Source organism: Neolamprologus multifasciatus, chromosome 2, assembly GCF_963576455.1.
Source record: "Neolamprologus multifasciatus chromosome 2, fNeoMul1.2, whole genome shotgun sequence".
Classification (NCBI taxonomy): Eukaryota; Metazoa; Chordata; class Actinopteri; order Cichliformes; family Cichlidae; genus Neolamprologus; species Neolamprologus multifasciatus.
This window is the reverse complement of record NC_140440.1, coordinates 27,593,642-27,619,187: the sequence shown is the minus strand read 5'-3', so window position 1 is coordinate 27,619,187 and position 25,546 is coordinate 27,593,642. Positions and strand designations below refer to the sequence as shown.

General features: G+C 41.2%; 3 protein-coding genes and 1 pseudogene across 8 annotated transcripts in view; 2 read left to right on the top strand and 2 right to left on the bottom strand.

Annotated features, from left to right (window-relative positions):
* Nucleotides 1-1,927: 1,927 nt before the first annotated feature.
* LOC146524597 (toll-like receptor 1) lies at nt 1,928-7,000 on the top strand (annotated as a pseudogene).
* A 91-nt stretch (nt 7,001-7,091) lies between these two features.
* Nucleotides 7,092-14,639, bottom strand: ints10 (integrator complex subunit 10). Of its 2 annotated transcripts, XM_085178857.1 has the most exons (18): nt 14,102-14,639; nt 13,952-14,019; nt 13,770-13,873; nt 13,525-13,664; nt 13,361-13,442; nt 13,135-13,275; nt 12,794-12,968; nt 11,722-11,891; nt 11,476-11,615; nt 11,232-11,385; nt 11,055-11,137; nt 10,225-10,380; nt 9,401-9,509; nt 9,143-9,222; nt 8,831-8,993; nt 8,625-8,718; nt 8,260-8,328; nt 7,092-7,697 (listed from the first exon to the last, which is right to left on the bottom strand). In XM_085178857.1, the coding sequence occupies exons 1-18, from the start codon at nt 14,228-14,230 to the stop codon at nt 7,541-7,543; spliced, it is 2,214 nt and encodes a 737-aa protein (XP_085034983.1). In that variant the 5' UTR covers nt 14,231-14,639; the 3' UTR covers nt 7,092-7,540. The 2 variants fall into 2 exon arrangements, with proteins under 2 accessions (XP_085034983.1, XP_085034991.1); XM_085178865.1 differs by lacking the exon at nt 8,260-8,328.
* Nucleotides 14,543-21,872, top strand: slc25a51b (solute carrier family 25 member 51b). Of its 2 annotated transcripts, none has more exons than XM_085178887.1 (2): nt 14,543-14,567; nt 16,434-21,872. In XM_085178887.1, exon 2 carries the CDS (start codon nt 16,486-16,488, stop codon nt 17,416-17,418), a length of 933 nt encoding a protein of 310 aa, XP_085035013.1. In that variant the 5' UTR covers nt 14,543-14,567; nt 16,434-16,485; the 3' UTR covers nt 17,419-21,872. The 2 variants fall into 2 exon arrangements, with proteins under 2 accessions (XP_085035013.1, XP_085035002.1); XM_085178876.1 differs by lacking the exon at nt 14,543-14,567 and adding an exon at nt 14,758-14,902.
* The window catches only part of frmpd1b (FERM and PDZ domain containing 1b), a 27,061-nt gene continuing 19,962 nt past the window's right edge, over nt 18,448-25,546 (bottom strand). For all 4 annotated transcript variants that reach the window (XM_085178841.1, XM_085178846.1, XM_085178843.1 and 1 more), the window contains one exon: nt 18,448-25,374. In XM_085178841.1, the coding sequence (XP_085034967.1) occupies nt 22,814-25,374 (2,561 nt within the window). In that variant the 3' untranslated portion in view covers nt 18,448-22,813. The remainder of the gene's footprint in view (nt 25,375-25,546) is intronic.

The following is a 25,546-nucleotide window of genomic DNA, read 5'->3' as shown; positions in this document are numbered from 1 at the left end:
TACACTAGTAGTAATACAATGGCACTTTTTTTGCCCCCCCCCCCCCCCCCCCCCCCCCCCCCCCCCCACCCACCCCACACCTACACTGAATCCAATTTCTGGACTTTATCTCCATTTTTTTAAATATACATTATCATATAAGTTTCTCTCCATAAAATGCACTGTTGCATAAAAAGGGAAGGTAAAAGAGGATGAAGAGCCTGGGAACTTGTTTTTATTTCTGTGCCTGTTTATGCACAGCTTCATGTTTTTTTTACTGTAACTTAGAAACTAATATTAGCAACTGTTGACTCAGTGCTGATGCTTGCCTTTTGGTCACATTTGAGCCAGACTTCATTTGCTGCTACATGTTCCTCTATCAGTCAGGTTTTTTTTGACTGATTTCCATTTCTTTTCCCATATAGAGATTTTGAACCATTGTGACTCTGATATTTTTGGTACTTGAGACTTCAAAACATGACCATCAGACAGCAACACAGGTTAGTGGACTCTTATCCGTCTTTGAATGAAACTGTGTTTTCCTTTGAATTAATGTAAATGTGGTTTTGGATTTTCTTTATTTTAATATTTAGATTGAAATAAATAAAATCAAATTCTGGGCAGAATCGACCCAGTAAAGACACCAATCCATCACACTGGGTGGCGCTGTGAAATGTCAGCTGTATAAAGGCCTCCACCATGGTACTTCATACTACACCAGAGTCATTAACTGATAGATCAACAAATAAATGGGAGAAAAGTTCTTATTTTTTCATTATCTACTACAGACAATTCTGAAAAAGGGACATCTGTCAATTAACAAAAACTTTGTTTTATATTTGCATGACATCTGACCGATGAGCTACTAGAGCCATTTATTTAATTTTACACATTTATTTATTCATGACAGACACATGATGATGATTTCCAAATACCAAATTTTTGTTATCACTCAGATGATAAAAACCTGATTTGTGCTTTTATCAACCCTGTCTTATTTAAACAAGTTTAGAAAGGATACTGTTACACACTGCTTCCTATAAAGTGATCGTTAAGTCAATTCCTTACTTCTCCCCAGCAGTTTCTGAGAATTGTAGCCACCAAAAAGGTAGACAGCATTTATTTTAAACAAAAACTACTCCAAGAGTGCAAACCTCCACCAAAGCAGCTCACTCTCTGGGTAGTTTCTTACTTTTAAGGAAATAATATTGTGTTTTGCATATATTTGTTTCGTTTGAAACCCATTTTAATATACGTGACATTTTTTTGAGTATAATTATTTTTTTCTTATTTGTATTCATGTGGGTGCAGTACATGTGTGGCATTTATTTCTGTTGTTTATTAAAATTCATTTAAATGTTTAGTGATAAAGTTAGTTATTTGCAAATGACTGGACACAAATCACTTAATCCTATTATATGACATTATAACTACAGTATATCTCTCACAAACTTGACTCCAAGCATTATTATTATATGCATTTTGGAGTCAATGCTGTATTGACTCCAAAACTCTTGAAAAGAAAGGCAGATGTGAAATGTAATTGTGAGATCAGAGGTCAAATTTGCAATGATATTTGGATGCAAACTATAATGTGATCGTTAAAATCCCACAACATCAGTATCTTTCCCTAAATGTTGGCAATACGAACAAAAGCAGTAGAATATTAAACATAGTTTTAAACATATCTTCTGACTTCTTCTTCAGTGTCAGACATCCAAGGTAATGTGATATTTAGAATCCCCTTTTTTTCAATTTTTGATCAATATTGTTAATTATTATTAAGTTGACCTTGATAACCCTGGTATATGTAACCAAATTATAATGTATTGTTAACATGACTCCACTTTTTAACATTACAAACATTTATCAGAATTTATTCAAATCATTTTGAGCTATTATATTTACAGACAGAATGACACACAGACAAATGCTAAATTTTCTTATACAGGCTACAATGAGGGTCACAGCAGCCGTACTCTGGACAGCAGCCGTGTTGGTGGGACTTCAGAAGAGCGCTTCATCACCTGACAACTTTGTAGACCGGTCATCCCAAAACCTCTCCTCTGTCCCAACTGACCTGCCACAGACAACTGAGTTTTTAGACCTCTCTCGCAACTACATACGTCAGCTTCACAATGGAGACTTTGAAAAGACCACTCACCTTAGGTTCCTGAATAGGGATGGGTATCGTTTAGGTTTTATCCGATACCGGTGCCAAACCGGTACTTTTGAAACGGTGCCGGTGCTTAAACGGTGCTCAAACCGGTGCTTAAAGAATGGAAAACACAAAAGTGGTCCAAAAACCTCTCATGTTCAGCTGTTTTTTTGTAAAAAGATAACAATGTTAGCCTTTTCTGCAGCTATGGGGCATATATGGTATCATTCTTGGCTGGAAGCAGTGCTTAAACAATGGAAAAAAACACAAACTTTGTCCAAAAACCTCTCATGTTTAACTGTTTTCCACTTTTTCTTTGGTCATTTTAGCCTTTTTGGCCAGGGTGAAGGGAGTATCTGCCATCAAACAAGAAGACAGCTGCATGTAGCTATGATGGTGTTTGCTGTTCACCTTACATGCATTAATGTAATAACGTGGTTAGCCTACTCAACGTAAATTACACACGAACAACATTAAGCTACTCACGCAGAGAAGAACGGCTGCTGCTGCCATCATCATCCGTCATCATTTCTGCTACACTGGCAGGGCTAGGGGCCAGGACTCTCCTCTTCGGGTTTTTGGGGGATGTTGCTAATTCCGGGTCCGATAACAGGCAACCCACAAGCAGTAGATGTGCTCGGTGTGAGGTCTCGCAGCAAGCTATCAAATACGGCGCATTTCTCGGCTTTAAAAAAAAACACTATGCGTCGCCAGGTGTTTCATCAGATTTGAGGTGTTACCTCCTTTGACAGTATCACAGTATCACCTTAAAGCACTTGTTGCAGCTGCTGAGTTTGCATCTTTTGCTGTGAAGTACAGCCAGACTTTTGACCGCTTCGCCTTGGACATTTTTAATTTGTAGCTCTGCTCTAAAAGAACGTACGTACCTGGACCCGCCTACTATTCTCGGAAACTTAAAATGATTGGCTAGAATCTAAAGTGTATCATTCCATACCAGTTGGTGGCGGTAATGCACCTTTCAGTTGTTTGCCAACCGCCAATACAAATGTAAGGAAGAAGAAAGTGTATCACAGCTCAGGGAAAAAAGCACCGAAATAAAGCATCGAAATGTGCGCTGCTTTTCGGTCTGGTTACTACCGTTTATGTCAGAACCGGTGCCATCATGGCACCGGATACCGGTACCCATCCCTATTCCTGAATGTGTCATGGAACGGTTTGGAGTAGAGATGGACCGATCCCATATTAGTATTGGTATCGGTCCGATACTGACCTAAATTACTGGATCGGATATCGGAGAGAAATAAAAAATGTAATCCGATCCATTAAATATCAAAAAAGCACCTCACAAAACTTGCGACACGGCGTAACTCGGCTCATAACCGTAGCACATCGGAGCAGTGTGGTCACGTGATAGAGCGGCTGTGTGTATTTGTAGCCTGCTAGCAAACATTTCATCTCCGAGGAAGTTATCTCAGAGAGAAGTAAAGCAAGTGTGTAAGTTCATCTCTGAATGTTTGTAAAGCGTTCCCGCATTAAGCTTAACAACCGATATATAGAGCAACTGCCTCTCTCTCTCCCTCTCCTGCTGCTACTTCAATCATGAAACTGCTTAATGATCAGCTGATCGGCTTTTCGTCTCTCTTCTTTGTTTTTGGCCCACTTTGCACCAGAAAGAGGAAACCAGCGGCTGAACAACAGCAGCACGTTTAAACTTGATAAGCTGTTGTTAGAATTTATTTAATATTACTTTCTTCACCAGGATCCTTTTCTACGCAGCTGACAGCTGGTAACTGTGCAGGGGCGGATCTAGCAAAGTTTAGCCAGGGGGGCCGATAGGGCATGAACAGGGAAAAGGGGGCACAAAGACATACTTTTCTTTCTTATTCTCATTTAAAATGTCTAGCTTTTAATAAATAATTATCTGACTCTTACACCCAAAGTTTTAATCTGATGTAAAATGTATAGAAGTCCATTACTGTATATAGTAACTGTTAAGTCTAATATACCCTAGTAAGCTATACTACTTTTTCCTTTGGGAAAGTACCATCTATGCAGTCTGCAATTTTGTTGAAGAAAGATGTTGAATCTATTTAATTATTCTTGAAAAATAATTTATTTCTGTGAATTTTTTTTCACCCTGCATCAAATTAAAGTTGATTACATTGATTAAGCATCATGAGGAAGAGGGTGGGGGGTGGTTCCCTATTTTCTTTTGCTGGGAGTTTGCAACCCTATTAGTTAGGTTGCTTAATATTTCTGCTAAGTACTCTTTAAAATACCAGAATAGGGAGGATGGTGTAGGTTTAACTTTATTAGATTGATCAGTGTTGCTGATCTATGAAATATTTTGGATGCAGTGTGGTTTTTTCTTTTTTTCTTTTTTTTCTTTTTTTTACATACAGGTATAACAGAATAGCTTTAGTGTTGTTGTTGTTTTTTAACTTGAGTATGATCTTATACAAAAGCAAGATATTAAAAAAACAGTTTTATTGATTAAAAAACACACTATATCGGATTCATATCGGTATCGGCAGATATCCAAATTTATGATATCGGTATCGGTATCGGACATAAAAAAGTGGTATCGTGCCATCTCTAGTTTGGAGGAGATCGATCCACAGACTTTTCTTGACACGCCTCTCCTGGAACATCTGGACCTGTCGCACAACAATCTCAAGAACCTCTCAGGTCAACAATACCTGCTACACACAGTGAACCTCCTGGTGCTAAACTTGGCCTTTAACAGATTTCTTACCATGACATTGGGGAGTGAGTTCAGCTCTCTTGTAAAACTGGAGAGATTAACAGTTGGAGCAAAAAACATCAGTGTGGGTGACTTCAAGAACATTGCTAAAGTGAAACTACATACATTGACGTTATTACTAGAGGATGAACTTTATTATGAAGCAGGCAGCCTGGAGGATGTTCATGCTCAAAGGCTGCAGATAGCCTTTGGGCATAATCAAAAAATTGATCGTAATCTGACTGCTGATGCTCTGTCCCTGTTTGCTGAAGTGGAAATGATGAATATGATAAATGGCTACAAAGACCTAAGTAAGCAGCTAAGAGAGACGGGGAAAATCCACACAAGGAGTTTTTATCTCACCAACATAACAATTAAATGGCAAGACTTAACTGAATATGTAAATGTGGCTCTAAATACAACTTTGAAACATGTTGATGTTTCTGAAATGAATGTAAAGAATCCTCCTCACTACACAACTGAAGTGATCAAAGCATCACAGGTGATTTCTTTCACAGTCAGACGGGCAGTGGTAACAAGTTTCTTCTTCTCACAGGAGGCTTTATACAACTTTTTCATCAGCATGCCAGTGGAGAGTGTTGCAATTACTGACGCACCAATGATACACATGACCTGTCCCAAGTCACAGAGTCTAATACGCCAGCTGGATTTTTCCTTTGGTGCTCTGTCTGATTCCATCTTCTCAAGTGCGGTGGGTAAAAACGTAGTTGAATATCAGAATCTGCGTAACCTGAAGAACTTGACTCTGGTAGGCAACAGTCTTAAAAAACTTGAGTTACTGAGCAAACGTTTTCAATATATGTTATCCCTGCAACATCTGGACCTCAACGTCAACTCCATAGGGTATGACCAGTCATCACAGTGCATCTGGCCAGCAAGCATCACCAATATAAATCTGTCTTCTAATAGTTTGACTGAGTCAGTTTTTCAATGTCTACCAAATGGGACACAGATACTGGACCTCCAGAACAACCAGATTTCGGTGGTTCCGCAATCCATGTTCAAACTGAGAAACCTTTCAACTCTGAATCTAAATGCTAACCGGCTGCGGGACCTGCCGGTGTGTGACACTTTCCCCACACTCCACAAGCTTCTGCTCAGGTCAAATTCTCTCCATGCCCCATCTGTGAACATATTGGAAAGCTGTCCCGAACTGCATATCCTAGATGTCAGTTTTAACCCCTTTACCTGTACCTGCACTCTCAGAGGTTTCATAAAGCTTGCTATCAAATCTGAATAGAACAACAGCCAATCAGGAATTGAGCTGCTGAATTGGCCACAGGGCTATTACTGCACATACCCCGAGGACGTTAGAAACTCAACTTTAAGAGACATCTCAATCCCAGAGGTCTCCTGCAGCATTGGCCTTCTAGTGGTTGCGATTTTGGTACCAGCAGGGACACTGATTATTTCCGTTGTGATTCTGTGTCACTGTTTGGATGTTCCCTGGTACATGGGCATGATCTGGCAGTGGACAAGAGCCAAACATCGTGCAAGAATGCAACAAGCTCGGCCCGAGGATCTGGTGGGTCTGGAGTTCCACGCGCTTGTGTCTTATATGCGTTTGTGTCTTATAGCCAGCACGATGTTGACTGGGTGCGCAATTCCCTTCTTCCCAACCTCGAAGGCCCCGCAAGAGGGCTTAGAATCTGTCATCACGAGAAACATTTTGTGCCGGGAAAGACGATCATTGAGAACATCATCAGCTGTGTGGAGAAACGCAGGCGCTCTGTGTTTGTCCTCTCTGCTCACTTTGTCAAGAGCGAGTGGTGTCATTACAAGCTCTACTTTGCCACCCACCAACATCTCACTCTGGGCTCAGACAGCATTGTGCTGGTACTGCTTGAGCCTCTGCCTCAATACCTAATCCCATCCAAGTACTACCAGCTGAAGTCCATGATGAACCGCCACACATATCTGGAGTGGCCTCAAGACAGGGCAAAACAAAGGTTATTCTGGGCTAACCTCTGAGCTGCCCTACAGACTGACCTGCCAAATGTTCCTGTACTTCTGTGAGTAGAGCAGGAGGAAAGACTTGAAGAGGGACACAGATTAAAGGGGTAAAAAAGGGCTACAAAAGCATTTGGATATACTGGAAATACGTCATAGCTACCCTGCACTTTTAAAGACCGGGCACCTTTTAGGGTTAATTTATCTCATTTGTTTAATTAGCATTTAATGACCATCTAATATGATTGCAATGTATAAATTATGAAATAACACATAAACTTGTTTAAACCATTCAAGTAACATTTAATGGAAACATCCATACAAACTAACAATTTGATTCAAGATTGTAGCAAAAACATTAACCTAACAAAAAGTATCAAAAATGCACTTTAAGTTTTCTGTCATTACTGACTCCGGCAAGACATCACAATATGAAATGTGGTAGTTATTTATGTTACCATCTCTACTTTGTACCACTGATGAAGAAAAAATACACATACTGTATTGTGAAAATGAAAGCAGTTGTCTATCAGTATTGTTGCTAACACTCTAAAAAGAGAAGTTCACTATGAAGGTAAAGAATAAGCCTGCATGTTAAGAGTTCAGTGCTGGCTGAGAAAGACAAGAGAGCTGGAAATGTGTCTGCAGAGAATCAGCTTCCTTGGTCATTAAGTCAGTCCACTTGCATTTAAATTGTGCCTGAAACCTCACAAGCTAAAGTCCAGGTGTCAGGGGAGCGACTGGATGATGATTATTTTCTCATTAATGCAGAAACGGTGAAGCACACCGAGCAAGTTTTCCACACAACGCGACACCTGCCTCTCCATGGCCAGACGGAAATCCTCCTTCACTCCTTTGGTGATTCCTCGAGTCACTGTGTGGTGTCTGGAAGAGGAAAAAGACTTTTAAAAAAAAAAAAAAAAAATGCAAACATAGACATAGTCAGAAATAGGGTTTTATGAGATACCTTAAAATAAACAGAGGCTTAGATTATATAACCTATGCAATAAAAATAACTCATAAATACTTCAGATTACATTTTCCTTACACACACACACACACATAAATCAGCCAAACAGCATTTTCAGTCTTTTCAAATAAAACATAAAATAAAACATTCCATTATAATAATAATCAAAACCACATGAAACATGTCCACACATGAAATGAGATCAAGTGTTATGACAAGGCAAAATAACTAAATTCACTATACAAAAACACCAACATCGTCTTCTGTAACAACAACAGTGATGACCACAGAAAGGCGAGTAATGGCTCAAATAAACAAACGCCGACAGAAATCAAAGAACGACTAACTCTTGATGTAAAATGACAGGCCCAAATTAAAACTGGGGGATGACAAGCCTTGAAGCTGGGGATGAAGGAAGAGTGACTGGTGGGGTGGTGGGGGCGGGATGGGGACTGTGGGAGGAGGGGCCTGGGGTACCTGTCCATCGTCTGCACCCCTTGTAGCAGGAGAGTATTTAACTCCACCCCCAGGGCAGGGCTAGGGTTCCTGAGGGACAGCAACATTCAACAACTCTGTCAGTGAGGGTGCATTCAAACGTCTGAACTTCTACAGTAATGAACGAAGGAGTCTGAAAACAGTTGAAACCATGAACTCCTTCTCTTTATAAACGCCCACTCCATTTACAGCTTTTTCAGTTTAAAAAGGTCCATTTTCCCCACGGGCCTTGTCTATGTAGATCAGTCAGTAGCACTGTCCTCTTTTAAAAGCACACCAACAGAAAGGGAGAGTGCAGTCACGATGCCAACTAAAGAAAAGCTCATAATGGGAAGGAGGTTGCTTACTTGATCAGCATTCCCTGATTGGGCAGCAGCTCCAGCTGAATTCTACCTCCTTCTGGAGTACGCAGGTATGCAAACTCTTCCAGCATGTCAATGTCTGAGAAAAACCACGAGTTTAAGGAAACCAACATCCAACACATAAAGGAATCACAAAGAGAACTGTCTATTTACACCAAAATAAAAGCAAGAAATGAAGGCAAAAAGGATACTGGTGACATAGTTGAAGAAATTCTCATACTGGAAGCTGCCTTGTTGGCAGATTTTGTCCACTGCCTTTAAAAACAGCATCTCGCCCTGTGGCCAGTCGTACTGCAGGAGCACCACCACGTGACCAAGGGACAGGTCGTCACGACTGTCGGTGAAGGCACGTAGCTGATTGGCCAAAAAAAGGGGAAAAACGGAGACAAAGATTGTCACAGTCTCATTAAGCCTTACAGCACGGAGCTCGTATCCTCAAAGTCTGCATAAGAAAACGTATCCAAGCACCCACTTATTTCCACAGATGTATCCTGTCTATGTACCTTAAAGCAGGCAAGCATCAGCTGGAGACAGAACGGCAGCACAGATTTGCTGGTGCACGGAAGTAATCGCAAGTCATTACCTGGTTAAAACCAAAGAACAGGGAATGTTAACAGTACTCAAAGCAACATATAAATACAGACGTTTTCATACAGACTGAAGACGCCACAAACGTATTCATATCTCAGATTAGCAAAAAAAAAAAAAAAATCAAAACTGTTCATAAACAGAATCGGTGAGTAGATTCAGGAAACTTTTACCTTTCCTCGTTTTGGTCTTGACTCTAACCGGATCCTCTGGGGTCTTTGGTGCTTCCTGGTTTGGGGGTACTAGGCCACTGACAACTTCAAGCAGCTTCTCACAGGCCATCTGTCAAAAGAAACAGCACCATACAAAACTATTACACACAAATTGACTGGACAAAGGACATGTTGTTAGGCTAAGACACTTTCTAAAACTTTTATTGATGAGCAGAATACTAATATAGTAAAACTGACTAAATGGCAGAGCTGTGATGGACCAGGTCTGTCAGCTTGGTTTAGAGAAAATTGAATAAAAGCGATGCAAGTTGTTCTAAACACCTGAATTTAATCTAGGACATTTTAACCCATTTTAACTATAGTGCCACCTTCAGGCCAGTTGGTGTCACTGATTTGTTTTTCATACATGGCCTGCAGAACATTTTATTATACAATCACATATTTTAAGTAAATATACATGTTAAAAAACCAAACAAATAAATTATGTATGACCAATTATAAATCAAAAGTTTCAATGTGAATCAATAAATGTTACAGTAGAGTATATTTCCTGCCAGCTGTGCTTTCATAAAATAAAAATAAAAAAGTTAAAATATTCAATCAATTACTGTCTTTATTTTCTTTATTTAAGTTTTCTGCCTTAACATTGTGTGCACATTCCCAAATTCAGTTCATCACTTCACTCAGCTACATTTGTTTTAAAACATACTGTATAAATACATTTGACATGATTTATGAAAAAGAAAGGCATATAAGCATATGCATGTCTCCTGACAAAACCAAAATAATGTATGCTAAGAGTGTGTTTGTGTGCATGTGTATACCCTGTACTCTCCCAGGGCGTAGTGGCAGGATGCCTGCTGTATGAAGGCCCTGTGGTGCTCCAGACTGGCCTGACCTGAGGGACTCTGTGGCCCAGGCTGAGGCTGCTGCACTGCAGCCATCTGGTGCAGGCTAGAGAGGGCCTTGCGGTACTGTCCCTGGAGATAATACATTAGCACATAATCAGTATATAACCAAAGACAACTTAGAAAAGATATTATATCCAAATGTTGATTAATGTGTTAGCTTAAGTGTATTTAAATTATATTAAAATAGCCAGTTTCATCTGCCAACTTCAACCAGTTGTGTTTAGTTTTATTGCGTGCATTTGCCTCATTCTTCAAATTCTATATAACTTAAAATGTACACTCTCCAGCCACTTTATTGGGTATATCTGTAGGTCAGAGGCGAAGGTCCAGATGGCTTTGAGCTGATGGGAAGATGATGGTAACTCAAAAACCCCCAGAGAGGATCATTTAAAAGCCACAGCCTAACTGAGTACTCTTGCTGACCATCTCCATCCCTTTATTGCCACAGTAGCCATCTTCTGATTTCTCTGGTTGTTTCCAGCAGGATAACATGCCATGTCACAGGGAATTTTTGAAGGCAAAGTGGTCAGTGAGTGCCTGCATCTGTATAATCTGTTCTTTCTTATGCAATAATTGCATTTCCCAACATTGATCAGGGCTATTTAATTCAAAGCAGTATTAAAATGATGGCATATTTTGATCCTAAAGCTAAGATAATAAGCTAAAGATGCTGCTGCTAACAAATAAAAGGGATGCAGATGATTTGTCACAAACAGAAAAGGTAAATTAAAAACGACTCTTGCCTGGTATATAATCATGTCGGTGAGGAATATTCGGAACCACAGCCAGCTGTCCGTCTTCCACGCGGCGCAGATCTTCTTGAACTCTTTGAGAGACATTAAAATGGACAATTAATGCAGCTGTTCTGATAACAACCTTTTGATGTAGTGACAACATGACTGAACATAAAAATCTCCTACCAGCTTCCAGACCATCATGGGAGTGAAGAAGGTCCCAGCTTTCTCTCGCTGTGCGAAAGCTCTCCAAAGTCTCTGACCAGTTGGGCATGTCATTCTTGTTTACTAAAATGTGTCGACCACGGCCTTTCCCCAAACCTTCCTCATCATCTGAGCTCTATAATGACACACAGATCCAAATGTAATCAAAAGAATTTCCCAACCTGGGATAATTAAAGTGTCTTACTTATATCTAAACTTTTCTCACCATAGTCTTCTCTCTTCCATCTGCTAGTTTGCGTTTCTTATGCGCATGTTTCAGTGCTCCTCGCTCCACCTCCACATCACTGTACACTGAGCTCAAATCCTCTACAAGGATCCACGGCCCGCAACTTAACCCACTGATTCCTAAAAAGAAAAAAAATAACACTGAAACCTGTTTGTAACATTTTACTCAAAAGATTACCGTGGATATATTAAATGAAGATGGAGATCTACAAAGGCAGAAGCTAACCGTGGAACAGTGCAGGCTGTACAGCTGAGACGTAGAAGAAGGCACTACGGAAGAGGACAAGTGCAGCACAGATGACCACCTGACTGCAGCACCGGGCCCTCGTCTCTCCTTCTAGACCAGGCAGGTAGCGACACAGCTCCTTCACTCTCTGCAGCATCTCAATATAACTCCTACAGTGCAAATAAACACATGAAAATATTCCTTTGAAAATTTTAATTTTAAATAATCACTTCAAAGTCATTGAACGATCCACATTTTAACCATCTATTATTTACATTTTACATGTGGGCACATTATATTTGTTTTATTATGTGTTTTTTTTTGTTTGTTTTTGATTAAATTAAGTTTGTTTGTTTTTTTACTTATTACCCACAATGTAACTCATATGTAATTTTAAAAAAGGCATTCTAAACACTCAATCCAACATTTACAACACATGAACATAAAACAAGAAGGTAGCAGATAGCATTCAGTTTCTCAGAGAAAACATAAATACCTCATAAAAAGCTCACAGTATAACAAAGCACATAAGAGAAAACCAAAAAGACACAATCAAAAGAAGCCATAATTGACAACTGCAACAGTATTCCTGTACCATTTATAATTCTGCATCACATATAATGTAGTAACAAAATTCAACAATGCCACTTGCGCAGTGTACTTACTAAACTAATGGACTGATAAGCACCCTTCTGGCTGAGCACTCAAAGTGCTCTATCAAATCGCACAAACATTCATACAGCCCTTTTACCTATGCCTAAGTGCTTTCTAGCATTCACACACCAACCAGCACTCTGATGGACGCTCTGACAGAAACTTGCGATTCAGTCGATCCACCGACCTTCTGATTGGTAGATGACCCTCTCTACAACCTGAGCCACAACCACCCAAAAGTCATGCGCTTACAGGACCTGGTATTCCCAGGCAAACTCTCCAGGCATGACCCCACTTAGCATCCAAGATCAGACAAATCAGGTATCCCTGAGCAAAGTATCCTACACTTTATGTCACCTTTGTGCAGGAACAACAGCAGTAGCTAAATAACAATGTGACAGGCCGAGTGACAGATTACCTCTGTCCCTTGTCTCCCTGCCACTCACATCGTGCCCCAACCACAGCAAGAATATCCAGCAGTTTCTCCCAAGGTTCTGCCACCACCGATGATTTTTCTGTCAGACCATCAATCACGTAACGCTGGGAAGCACGTGACACACTCGGTGACTTCAGAACCCCACCTTCTTGAGAGCCTGAAACAGAAAACAAGAGAAACAAAGTAAATAGAAAAAATAAATACTTCAAAGGCTTCACTATAAAGCCCACTAGAGAACTGAAAATTTTAAGAGTGAAAGTGATCCCACTGTGACAGCCCTAAAATAGAAAGCAAAGAACAAGTTCACCACAGTGTATCTTCACCTTGTATCTGTCCATCCGGCGAGGGCCCACGGGTAACATAGCCAATGTAGAATTCTGCTGCTTTCAACATGTATTTCTGCATTAGGCTGGCAGGCAGGCGCATATCCATGTTGTTTATAACCAAAGGAAGCACATCACACACTGTAGGAGGAAAAAACTGTATGAAGCAAGTGTTGTTTGTTTTTTCAGATGGAATAAAATGGATTCGAAGACAGTATGTACTCACCAAAAAGCTTCCTGAAGCAGTTGACAGGAGTCTCCAAATTCTCTGATGCCTCTGCTTCCAGCAATGTCTCTCCTAAATTGACCTAACAGCACATCAGGTTCTTTAATAGCTTTTAACATTACATATAGTTTTCAAAAGACAATGCAAATACTAATATTACACACCCCATGTTGAACCACAGACTCTGGAAAGCGCTTCAGCAGTAACAGTAGCATCTCTGCCTTCTCCAAAGTGTTGAAACACTGCTCCGTGGCTTTCAGCAGCATCTCACACTGCACTCGACCAGGCAGTGTCTCAAAAAGTCCTGAAAATAAAATAAAATAAAAAAATAGTCTTTAGATTTTCACAAGAAGCATTGTTCATTGTCACACTTTTTAATGAATGCAATGAAGGGTTAAAACCCTCTCACCTCTCAGAAACTGTGCCTGCTTATCCTGAGAGTCACTCCGCAGGGCAGCTGTAATAACACTGATCTCACGCCAAACAATGGGCTGATCTGGAAAGTTTATGAACCTAAAGGGAAATCAAAACTAAGTAAGAGGTCAGACTCAGGATAGGAAACTTGACATTAACGCTAAAAATGTAACTCACATGTCGTACAGCAGCCGCCCGGCTGAAGCTGTCTTTTCTGCATTACGTTCAATGATGTACATTTCATACTGTAAAAACAGGTCCAGAAACACAATGTGTAAGATGTTTTTACTGACAGCTTTTGCAGCTAGAGGAGATGATTTGCGTTACCTGTATGTTGAAGTCTGCAGGGTAAAGGGTCCTGGCAGTGATGAGCCAGGCTTTGGCAGCATATGGATCATCAGAGACCAGCTCCCGGGCTCTTTTAACCAAAAACTCACAGTCCTTTTGGGCTGACATTCTATATTTCTGGGTTTAGGTGCCGGATGTGACAAAATGTCAAAATATGCATGCGTGTTTTAATGTAGCAGCCAAATGTAACGCTACAGTTAGCCACATTAGCTAGCTAGCGTCAGCTATTTGGTTTTCAGCCGGCATATTTGCAATAACTGATCATCAGACCACTGCCTATTATCCAACTATTCTATTTCAATATAACTACTACGCTTATAATGAGAAGCGAAAGCAAGTAAAAGATAAATCTCTATTTACCGACGCACTCACTAGCTTTACGATAGTGACGTCACGACGCTTTGTGTCGTTTTACGACAGCTACGTCGAATGGCTACCGGATCAGGTAAAATACAACAACAAAAATAAGAACAATTGGAACACGACTATTCTGATATGACGTACTTAAAAAAAATCTGGAAAATTTAAAAAACTAAAGTTATTGAGGTTTGCACTGTTAAATACAATAAATTCTAAAATAAATCCCAAAACTACCTCCGAATCAGCCGTTACCCCATGCATACGGTTTCGGATCGACAGCAGTGCGCAGGCGTGGAAAAGCACTGCTGTCACCTGCGTTTGTTAGGGCTGAAGACACGACCTACAGTAGTGGCCCAATTACCCAGCAGAAAGCAGCGCTCTACCTGTCCAGGGTAGGGACAGCGGCTGGTTTCACTGCAGGTAAAGGTTCAGCTGTGGGCCAGGTCCTTATGTGACCAAAACTACGCGACTCTTATTTTGCCTGTTGACTTTCAGTGGCAGCGGACATATTTCCAACCAAGCATGGATCAACACTTGTCCGTTTGACTCTTTTCTTGCTAGCCACTTAGCATGCTAGTTGGACAAATGTCTTTGAGTAGCATGCAGTGACTATATATCTCATCACTTCCTCATTTTATCTTAAACGTAAACGTAAGCAAGGGGTGCAGGTACTAGCACCGTTGAGCTAGCGAACCAGTCCATCATTTCTATGTGTGGCTGCTACGCTAAGCGTGCTAACTCCTCAGTGATGTGTTTGTCCTTACTAAGTAATTCATACAGAAAATAAGTAATAGTGTTTCTATGTTCGAGAGGTCTTGCTATTTGTACCAGACTTGGAAAAATCTTGTTTGCGTAACCGACATGATGCGACACGTTACTGAATCCTAAAGAAACGGTACACAGAGGGCGTGTTCGCCTAAGATTAGGTTGTGTTAAGATGGTTTGTTTCCGCTCAAATTTGAGTCAAAATATCAAGATCAAAATAAGATTATGAGTAATAGTTTATTTAGTGCGACAATAGTACCTTACTGTGTTAGATTATGACTTATTTTAAAGTAAATGTAGAGGTTTTAAGCAAGAAGGTGCAGTCGAATATCCAAAGTAAATGTAATGTACTTATTGTTTTAGTTATGCAATAACATGCAAGATGCAGCATAATAAAAGGGATGGTTGGACTGTATTTCTGATTAGATGTCACAATTCTAACAGTAATCTGTATGCTTCGATATGAAATGTACGTTTTTTTATCACAGGGAAGTTGGGTAATTTCTTCTAAAATATCATGGAAGCAAATCTGGAACAAAGAGGCGCAGAGATACAAAAATATTGGTTACTTTAAACTTGCAGATGTTTTCAATGTCACAATGCAGTTTCATGCAAAAGCAGCCATGTGGTCGTCTCGTGTTGTAATACTGACTTAAAACTGTGTCAAGAGTCTTTTGGTAGATTTCCTTTGACCTCTCCTGACCTTGCACCATTACCACCACTTCTCCTTTCTGTTGCTTTATATACTAAAGATGTTTTTGACAATTTCTTATAATTTTGGTGGGAGCATCCATTTGTACTGCTGTTATTGTATGTCACAGGATGTATGCGTTGCATGTTTTGTATAAATAACTAAACTTAATGCTCAAGGCAAATAAAGGGTGTAGTCTGTACATAACAGGTTTGCTTCCCTCATGACGTAGCGTGCATGTATCAGGCTGCTAAGTTGTGTAATACTCTTATCAGTTGCCAGTTGTTGCAGTGTAATTGTAGAAGTCTAAGGCAGGTTATTGAGTTGGAAAAGTTCAACCAGCTTTAGGCCACATTTAGAGAATATGAGCCACAGATTTATTTTTTATTTGTACTTCACAAATAATGTCATACTTAATATCTTTGTTTGGGTGAAGAGATTAAAAAAAACACCTGCTGATATTTCTTCTTTCTAATGTGTTTCATAAATTTACAGAAGTGTGTTGATGTGATGCTTGAGGATAAGGCTGTGGTGCACCGGGCCTCTGATGGCTGTTAGCACCATGGACTCCGAGTCAGCGCGGACACCTCAGACCCAAGCCCTGACAAAAGGAGGCCATTCCCTGTTGTCTGCTGGCATTCTGACCACCAGGTTTGGACCTCAAGGGAAGCACTATGTTTGCGGTTCCCTTGCAGCTTTTACCAATATATTGTTGACCTTTCCGATCCAGAAAGTCCTCTTCCGCCAACAGCTGCATGGCGTGTTGGCCATCGATGCGGTGCGACAGCTCCAGAGGGATGGACTGAGGAATCTTTATCGGGGCTTACTTCCCCCACTTCTCCAAAAGAGCACTACAGTAGCCATCATGTTTGGCTTGTATGAGGACTTCTCTAGAGTCTTACTAGACCAGGCTGGGGGCAGTGGCGTGCCAGAGCTGATTACAAGAAGCTTTGCTGCAGCTTTGGCAGGAACTGCAGAGGCCATCCTTACACCGTTTGAGCGTGTGCAGACTCTCCTACAAGACCACCGGCACCACGGGCGCTTCAACAACACAGCACACACCTTCCGGACACTTGTGACAGAGTATGGTGTGAGAGAGTGCTACCGTGGCCTCGTGCCCATACTACTGCGCAATGGCCCTAGCAATGTTCTCTTCTTTGGGCTCAGGGGACCCATTAAAGAGCAGCTCCCAGAAGCTACTAGCAAGGCAGGTAACTTGGTTAATGATTTTGTTTGCGGAGGGTTGCTGGGGGCAGGCCTTGGCATCATGTTCTACCCGTTAAATGTAGTCAAATCGCGGGCTCAGTCTCAGGTGGGTGGAGCCTTCAATCCTTGCAGAGAGGTGCTGTTAACAGTGTGGAGAGAGAGGGGTGGCAGTATAGCCATGCTGTTCAGAGGAGCTCACCTCAACTACCATCGCTCTCTTCTCTCCTGGGGGATCATCAATGCCACCTATGAGCTGCTGCTGAAGCTCTTATGAGAAGAGGAATGGAGAGGACAAATGAGATCTAGAATGGAAGAGAAAGTGTTTTAAGGAAAGGGTGTTGAGCGGAGGAACAGAGCCAGTCTAAAGTGACAAATGAGAGGTTGTAAAGTAAAGTCGGTGCACTTGCTGTCCAACATTTCCAGAACTAAAAGATAACAGCCAAGTTGTACTTCTGACTGGGGCCAACAGTCACTGTAAGATAACTGCCTGCTATTGTTACTTTCTGCTGTTGTCAAAGTGTTAAAAGCAGGCAAAACTTGTGCCAGGGTCCAGTTAATATGCCCGTGTTTGGTCTGTGTTGTAAAGTTTGAGGACGCAAACAAAACTCCATCAATCTTTTTCAAAGATTTAAAGGAAACTTTAAAACTTGAGTGATTTCCTGTTTTGTGGGAGAATCCCTCTCTGTGGACATGCTGTTTGCTGTGATGTTTGTTTGACCAAGAGCGCCGCCTCCTGTGAAGATAAGTTCTGCCACTTAAACAGCTTTGTGTTTTTCCCCCATGTTTAGAGCATTGTTCTTGTGCTCACCAGTTCAGATTGAAGTAAGACATAAGAAGGCAAATGTTTAAGTGACTGTTGAAATCAGTATTAGCAGTGCACAAAGTCTAGGAATTTTCAACAAAATGAAAAAAGAAATAAGAAGGTTTTTTTTCCCCCTTTTTTCTATTTTTTACAACAAAAAGGTCTCAGTTTTCACACGTGAGTCAGTTAATTGACATTTTTGTTAAATAATGTTTTGTCTTGATTTATTTTCTGAAGTGCTATTGCCAGTGTGTGGGGTTTTTTTTTCTTTTCCTTTTTTTGGTTTTGTTTTTGTTTATTTTGTTTTTTTTGTGTGTGTGTTTTGATAAGTGCCCTGTGGTGTACTCTCTTGTCAGTTTTTGTAATTGAAATACAGGGAGGAAAAAAAAAACAGTCTTGATGTGTAAGATGGCAAATAGGAGAAGAAGACCTGTGGTTGAGTGCTGCATCACTAGTGCTCTTTTATTGGCTATGAGACAAATGTTCCTCACTGGTTGTTTCTTTTTTTAAAACTTACTGCCATTTATTTTATTTATGTATCTCTCCCCCTTTTGCTCTCACTTTAATATCTTCTCTTGTCACGCTTGCTCTCCCCTCTGTCTGTAACATCTGTTGACATAATGGGCTCAGATTTCAAGCTTGAGTAGCTGCAGTCACCATACTGCAGCTCTTGCTGAGTTCGACAGCCCGAAGAGGAAAGGCATGCCACTTGGACACTTGAGAGAGAGGCTTCAGAGTAGTGGCACAGAGAGAAGACGAGGACAGAGGGTAATGTTCAGTGGCACAAAAAGCTCAAGCTGCCATGTAAATGGATCACTTGGCCTATTTCTTCAAGTCTTTTCATTCTAATATCCTCTTCAAAAGTGTATCAAATAACGCTGTTTATCACTTTCCTGAAGCAAAAGTTTCTGGATCACTACGAAATTTAAATGTCACGTTAGTAATTGTGCTAAAATGTTTTAAATCTCAGTTAAAACCTGAATAAATACAGAAGTACTTCAGGAAAAATGAGCTGACTGTCATTTTTTCACCTAGAGAGAAGAAAGATTTTCCTTTACGTAACTGAGACACACATATGTTATGAAACTGTTTTTGTGTATGTTTTGTGACCTCTGTCTCATTGCTCTGTACCTATGAGTCATATAATGATAATGTGTAAACTATCGGACCTGTTTTTCCCTTTTATTAATTATAATCCCTTCTTTGTAAGTGACAAGGATTTTTGTTTAAAAGAAATGACATCAAGTTGGCACTGTGAGACTGAGTTTTGGGTCAGCGCAGAGTACTACTTTCTAGCTTACTGTGTCAAGAAGTCTGACAGCAGATAATGATCAGATTAAGGACAATCTGACAGAGGGACTTTAGATCAAGAAGTGCTGAACTGCTGTTGCTTCAAAGCCTCTCAGCTCTCTTTGCACCACATCAAGTGTCCTTCTGACTGCTGTCTTAGATGAAATCTAACTTTTTTATGTGCAAATTTATCTAAAAATCAGTTTTAATCATAGTAGCAGAAATATTGCTTGAACTCTCCACATAGTTTGAAGACCAGTACCAAAAAAAGCAAAAAGGGGAGGGGGTGGCCTCATGCATAGATAAACATTGCCATCTTGAAACTGTAGGAAATTAACACTGAAAAAACAATCCTACAATCTTCATTCGTTATTGTACTGTGCAGAAATCTTGAGCCACCCCTCATTTCTTTATACTGTGCTTTCAATAAACCAGATTTGTTATATTGCTCTTGGGCAATCGTTCTCCAGGCTTCGTAGAGGTAGTTTTTGATGTCAGCTGCTTTTGCTCTTATCTTCAGTCCAGTCCTTGTACCTGACCATTTTCAGGCCAATGTTTTTTTTTTTATTTGTTAAGCTATCTAACCTATGGATAATTCAAGCATTAAAATGACAGCAAACTCAAGAAGTGCTAAGCCATCTGACAGACAACTTAGCAAAAACCAGTTTTAAATTATATCTGTAGCAGCGTTGTTATTAGTAGCCTTTTGCAAAACCACATAATAATTTCCTCAGTTAAATCTGTGGAAAACAGCAGACAACATAGTTTGACAGGTAGTAAACAAGGCATTCCCAAAGAGCTATTAGAGGAATACTTGGCATATCTCTGCAAGGTGTGGAGTGTGTAAATGTGGTGGAGTCTTTCATGGTTTGGAACATTTCAGCCAGTTGTATTGGGGATACTGTCAAAATTGATGGATTTACAAATGCAGAAAAGCCCATCATATTTTGATCTGCCATCTAGAAAGCATCTCGGTGGCAATAGCTTCATTTTTAAGCATGGCAATTAACCCAAGCACACAATGGAGCACCATTAGTCATGGATTGACCTCCGCAGAGCCTGGACCTCAACATTACTGAAGCAGGGTGGGATCATCTTGATACAGAAGGGAGCAAAAGGCACCTAATAGCCAAATCAGAGCTTTGCTATTTCTTCAAGAAGCCTGGAGAACCATTCCTGAACACTACTTAAAGAATTTACTCTACTAAGAGAGTTCACACTATGGTGAAGAATGAAGGTGGTCACACCAAATATTGACTTTCAAGTTCACTAGAATTGTGCAAACTCAGTTTTTGCATTTTATGCTGTATGTTTCATGTATCTTTACATACATTTCAATAAATTGTTGCACCAATTTACAGTTTTCCTTGCAACATATAAAGAAATAAGGGGTGACCCAAGACTTTTGGAGTTGGAGTGTAAAGATGGTACAGAGGCTATGAGATTCATAAATATTAGTTTATCTGCTGAAGTGAAATATTCACCACGGGGTTGAATATCGGTGTGCAGTGATATCTCTTATGATCTCATAAATAACACTCAATATTTGTGAATGGAGCTTCATGAATTGCTTGTTGGTAAATGAAAGTACAAACAGTTCCCAAATATTCAAGACAGCATTATTAAGGTCAGTGTTTCATTTATTCCCAAACAATACATTTCTTGGTACATTAACTTCATGTTTTATGTGGGGATGGAAAAGTGGCTGCTTCTGTAGAAACACAGTGGACGCTCTGACTATGAAATGCTGTTCATACAATGTTCCCGTACAGGAAAGAGTTAGTGACACAGGCACTCTTTACTGATGGAGCCAGCCTAATGAACAACAGGAGACCCTCCTGAGACACAACGTCTTGACGTTAGCACGGTGATGGACGCTGCACAACTACCTTAACAAAATTTCCCTCAGTCATCGGTCTGGAAGATTAAATACACTACCTTTCCCCTCACCAGCTGTCTCTCAGCACTTAAGCAGTCTTTATTTCAGCTAATCCCCTTATCATATTTGAATAAGCAACCGCTGACTGATTTGGCTTAATTAGCTTCCTGTTGTTTGTAGGTGGCTCGAGTAAATCCTTCAAATCGGATGGCGTCATGTGATATGGAGGAGCTGATAAGTGAACACTGTACATCAGCAAACCGATTGAGCAACGTAGTCCTTTTACTGAAAGTTCACAGACATCAGTATAGACAGAAGTCTTTATATTGACAAAATGCTAATGCCATGCAACCTTGCAAAATGTTGCATTCCAGAAACAAGACAAAAACCAACATTCCAAACAAAGAAAGCATCCATTATATTCAAGCAAACATAATGCAGCTGCTGTTTGTTTTTAATGTTAGCGCAAAAAAACAACAGAGTTTGTGGGGGGGTTGAGGGGTTTATGTTTGCATAGCCATAAACTAAAGTAGGGACAGAATAGGACACAGAGATATAAATGTATATCTACAGTTCTGACCCCAGCATTGACCATCAGCCCATCCATCAGTCAGTACTCAGTTAATAAAGTGGTGCACCCAAAGACGAAACAATGGCAGGGAACAGTTGTGGCTCAGTGTTTTAAGACTTTGGATCTTTGCTACATCTGGATAGAGTTTAACAGTCACTCTTGTGCCTCGTCAAAAAAAAAAACAAACTACGTAAATAAGGTCCCCTGTTTGGGTGGACCTCACCCAAACATTCCCAGAAAATATATACTGTATGTAGTGTCCTTTGGATGAAAACTAGAGTAATATTATAATACTGCATACGATTGGGTAATGGGGTTATATCCAGGAAGCATTCACACAAAGTCAGGTATGGACCGGGAAGGGGCAGAAAAACAGTTTACACAAGGGTACATGTCTCAAAAAAAGGTGCAATCTGTAACAGTCAAAAGTGCTCTCCCTGCTGTGTAATGGTATAGTCGTGACTGTAATGTTGAAAAACTAAATCCTTACAAAGGTGCAAAACCTGCACATATAAAACAAATCAGTTTATTACTATATTTCGCAAGTGAGATACAGAATAGTTCTTGTAGTTTGTCAGTAAACGTACCGTAATCATAAACGTAGAAAATGACAATTTACAGATTACACCTTGTGGACTGGAGCAATATTTAAAGCAGCAAAAAGATAACGTAATACTGTCTCAAAGGGGAGGGGGAAAAAAAAGTTCCAGTGACATCCATAGTTCTTTTTTTCCTCACCAGAGACCTGCCAGTCACAGATCATGGTGCAAATATTGTAAAAATAAATACATAAATACATACATGGGTAATTCATCATTACATACATACACATATTGTATCATAAAATAAGAGAATTATAAGATAATTATAAAATTCATATGTACAAATGCATAGTCCGTATGCGTCCAAGGAGAGGTTTAGCAACGAAGTGACATCGCTTCGTTTTAGGGGTGTGTTTGGTGTTTGTGTTTCAATGTGGGTGTGTGTGTGATGTGTGTGCTGTGGTGTGGTGTGCATGGCACTTACTGTACAAGAACACAAGCGTTACACACCAGATAGCTCTGTGCTGCTTCTTCTTGTCTTCACCTCTAGAGTCAGTGCGTTATTAGTGGGTAAAAGTTCACAGATCAAAAGTTTAGAGGTACATGTCCGGGTGTGTCCGAGGGCTCTACCGTGGGTGTCCGGAAGAGCTGAGTGAGTGCGAATACAGACGAGATGAGCACAGTGCATCGTTTGGCTAGCAGCCTTACCCCGTCGCCCTCTCCCTGACCCTGTACGGTCCCATTGACGCCCCCGCTCCTACCCCCTGCCCCAGCGCCAGTTCCAGCTGTCTCAACAGCCCCAACAAACTCCCGATACAGCCCCACTATCTCTTTCAGCTTGTCCATGGCCTCTTGGCCATCATTGTCCTCAACATTTTGAACCAGATTTGTGTTATGGCACATGTCACAACCAGTGCAAGGGTTTGTTTGCAGACAGGCTGCCGACAGCTGTACCAGGGCACTAAAACTATTGGATAAAGAACGCAGGGCTTCATCGGGCGCCCAGCCTACCCGTGTGGCTCGTTGACATCCAGATGCTAACCGCCGAGCCTCAGCCTGAAGAAGACTCCTCTCGGCCTCTGTCATGGTAGCAGGTGTCATCCTATTACACTTTAGGCTTGCTTCTCGGGCAGGGCTGTCTTCGGTTCCATTATGATTTAGATCAGGCCCTACTTTTAACTTTGTGCTATCTTGCTTTGCATCTTGGCATGATGTTTGCTCTGTTTGCTCAGGTGCACCTCGTTCTAAGACCAAAAGAAGCTGATCTATATCGTGACGAAGAGAGGCAAAGCCGCCTTTCAGCCCACCATAATTCTTGTTAGTTAGGGAACGAAGCGAGCCGCCGAATGAGGTTGTGGGTGAAACTGGACATGAAACAAGAGGACTGAGTTCAGAAGAAGTTGTAGAGAAAGTAGACAGCGGGCGAGGGTTGTCCCTCAGCAGTGAAAGAATATTGGGTTTGAGAGAGGGTGTTGTTGTAGGAGATGGGGCAGGTGCCGGCTGGACAGGTTTGGGGCGTATGCGACGGGAGAACTCATAAACTGTGAGCTCATCATCAAAGCTAACGCCATCCTCCGTGTCTCCGCTGAAACAGTTGGCGTAAACAGTGCGGCAGCCACAAGCCTCCCGGTGTTGCTGTGGAGGAGTGCTGTCTGCCAGTGAGGAGGTCGGTGAGTCACCTCCAATCTCCATGCTGGACACACCTCCCAACCCGACTGCTGAGTGAGACCGCGATTGAGGCTGCTCTGATGAAACGCTGCTGCTACGTGCAATATTTTCTCTAAAACTTAGATTAGGGTGGGAGCCGTTTGTTCCACTGGCCTTTTTCATGTGTGCCGACAATTCTTGGGCCTCTTTGATTGTTGCTATGACAACTTCAGCTCCATCATCTAAAATGGTCCCTTTGATTCCTGATTTTGAGGGCACACTGTCTTTGTCCTGGACAGGAGTTTTGTTTAGGTCTGATAAGCCACTGGCTACAGACAAACCAGAGCCAAATCCAGATGTGTCGCCATTGATGGAACTAGTGGACGGATAGTCCAGAGTTCCTAATATCTCCTGGGAACGGGTCATGTACCAAGGAAGGGCCTGAATCTTCCCTCTCAGGGCTGAGGCAGGTAGTCTGCCTCCTAGACTGGAGGAGCTGGTTCTCAGGTCAGATCCTGAACCAGATCTTCCAGATTCTCTGCTTTCTAGGCCCCCTTTAGAATTGGTTGAGGTCAGCGAGGTGGTAAGCGTAAGAGGCGCATCTGTATTTTTGGGTGAAAGGCTCTCGTGGCTCAGAGAGACCCTTCTAGGTCCTGACTGGATGCTCCCATTACGACTGCTCCAAGGGTGAATTCCATTTGGAGTACTGACGCCATCCTTACAGATCCCTTTGCTTGGATCAGTAGGAGAGACGGAAGAGCTGGCAGGTAGTGATAAGGGGTGAAAATTGCTTGGTGAAGTGGGTTTGGGAGGCACTGGAGGGGGTATTGTTAGCTTAGTTCCTGAATTGGAGCGAGTGATTGGGGTTAGGCTTGCTGGCCTCTTTGTTAGCAGGTCAGTTCCACTGGTTTTCCCCTCAGCTTCAGGAATTTGCGATTCATCAGGAATGTATTTTTCTTTTTTGGAAACAGCACGCGCTCCATTTTCTAGATCTTTACTTTGTTTTGTGCTGCTTTCCTGTCTTTTTGTCTTTTCTTCATCTTGTGATAACGATTGCTTGCTAAATCGCACTGCTGTGATCAAGGATGACGACATAGGCAATCCACCTGATGTGACCGACTTGAACTCCATGGTGTCTGGCTCCATTTCAAGGAGTTCCGACGACAAATGTCCAGAGGCATCTCCATTGCATTGGGCATATGATCTCCCATGCTGGGGAGACTTGGGAGGAATGATCTGAGGTTTGGGAGGCAGCTGTGGTTTCGGTGCCAATGGTGGTTTGACCTTAACATCAGGTTTCTGTGATGGCTTTGAAGGACTGCCTTGCTGGTTGTTGAGTTGATTTGAAGGGGCTTTAAGTGTATCCGCTTCTTTCTTGGCTTTATAGGATTGGCTTTTATTGGCAAGTGGAGATGATGGCTCTTTCCGCGTGACAGCTGGAAAACTGTTCCAGGTTCCACTCAAACGATTAGCATTGCGTCGGTCAGCCAGCTCAGCATCTGTGAGAGAATGAGAAAAATGAAATGAAAACAACAGAAAGACAGGTATTAATGGACCGACACACATCTTCTCACAATTGTCCCGTCTCCTTTCAACATATCGTAGTCACAGTGCTGTCACATGTCACCAGTACACAGATAAATATACCATCACAGACGAGGGACTAAGTTA

Excerpts from the sequence above, each read along its gene's own strand:
- ints10 (XM_085178857.1), bottom strand. The coding sequence starts at position 14,230 with ATGTCAGCCCAAAAGGACTGTGAGTTTTTGGTTAAAAGAGCCCGGGAG. Across the intron at positions 11,892-12,793 it reads CAGGGAGACAAGGGACAGAG|GAGTTATATTGAGATGCTGC; the intron begins GTAATCTGTCAC and ends TTTGCACTGTAG. Across the intron at positions 10,381-11,054 it reads CCGACATGATTATATACCAG|GGACAGTACCGCAAGGCCCT; the intron begins GCAAGAGTCGTT and ends TATTATCTCCAG.
- slc25a51b (XM_085178887.1), top strand. The coding sequence starts at position 16,486 with ATGGCTGTTAGCACCATGGACTCCGAGTCAGCGCGGACACCTCAGACC.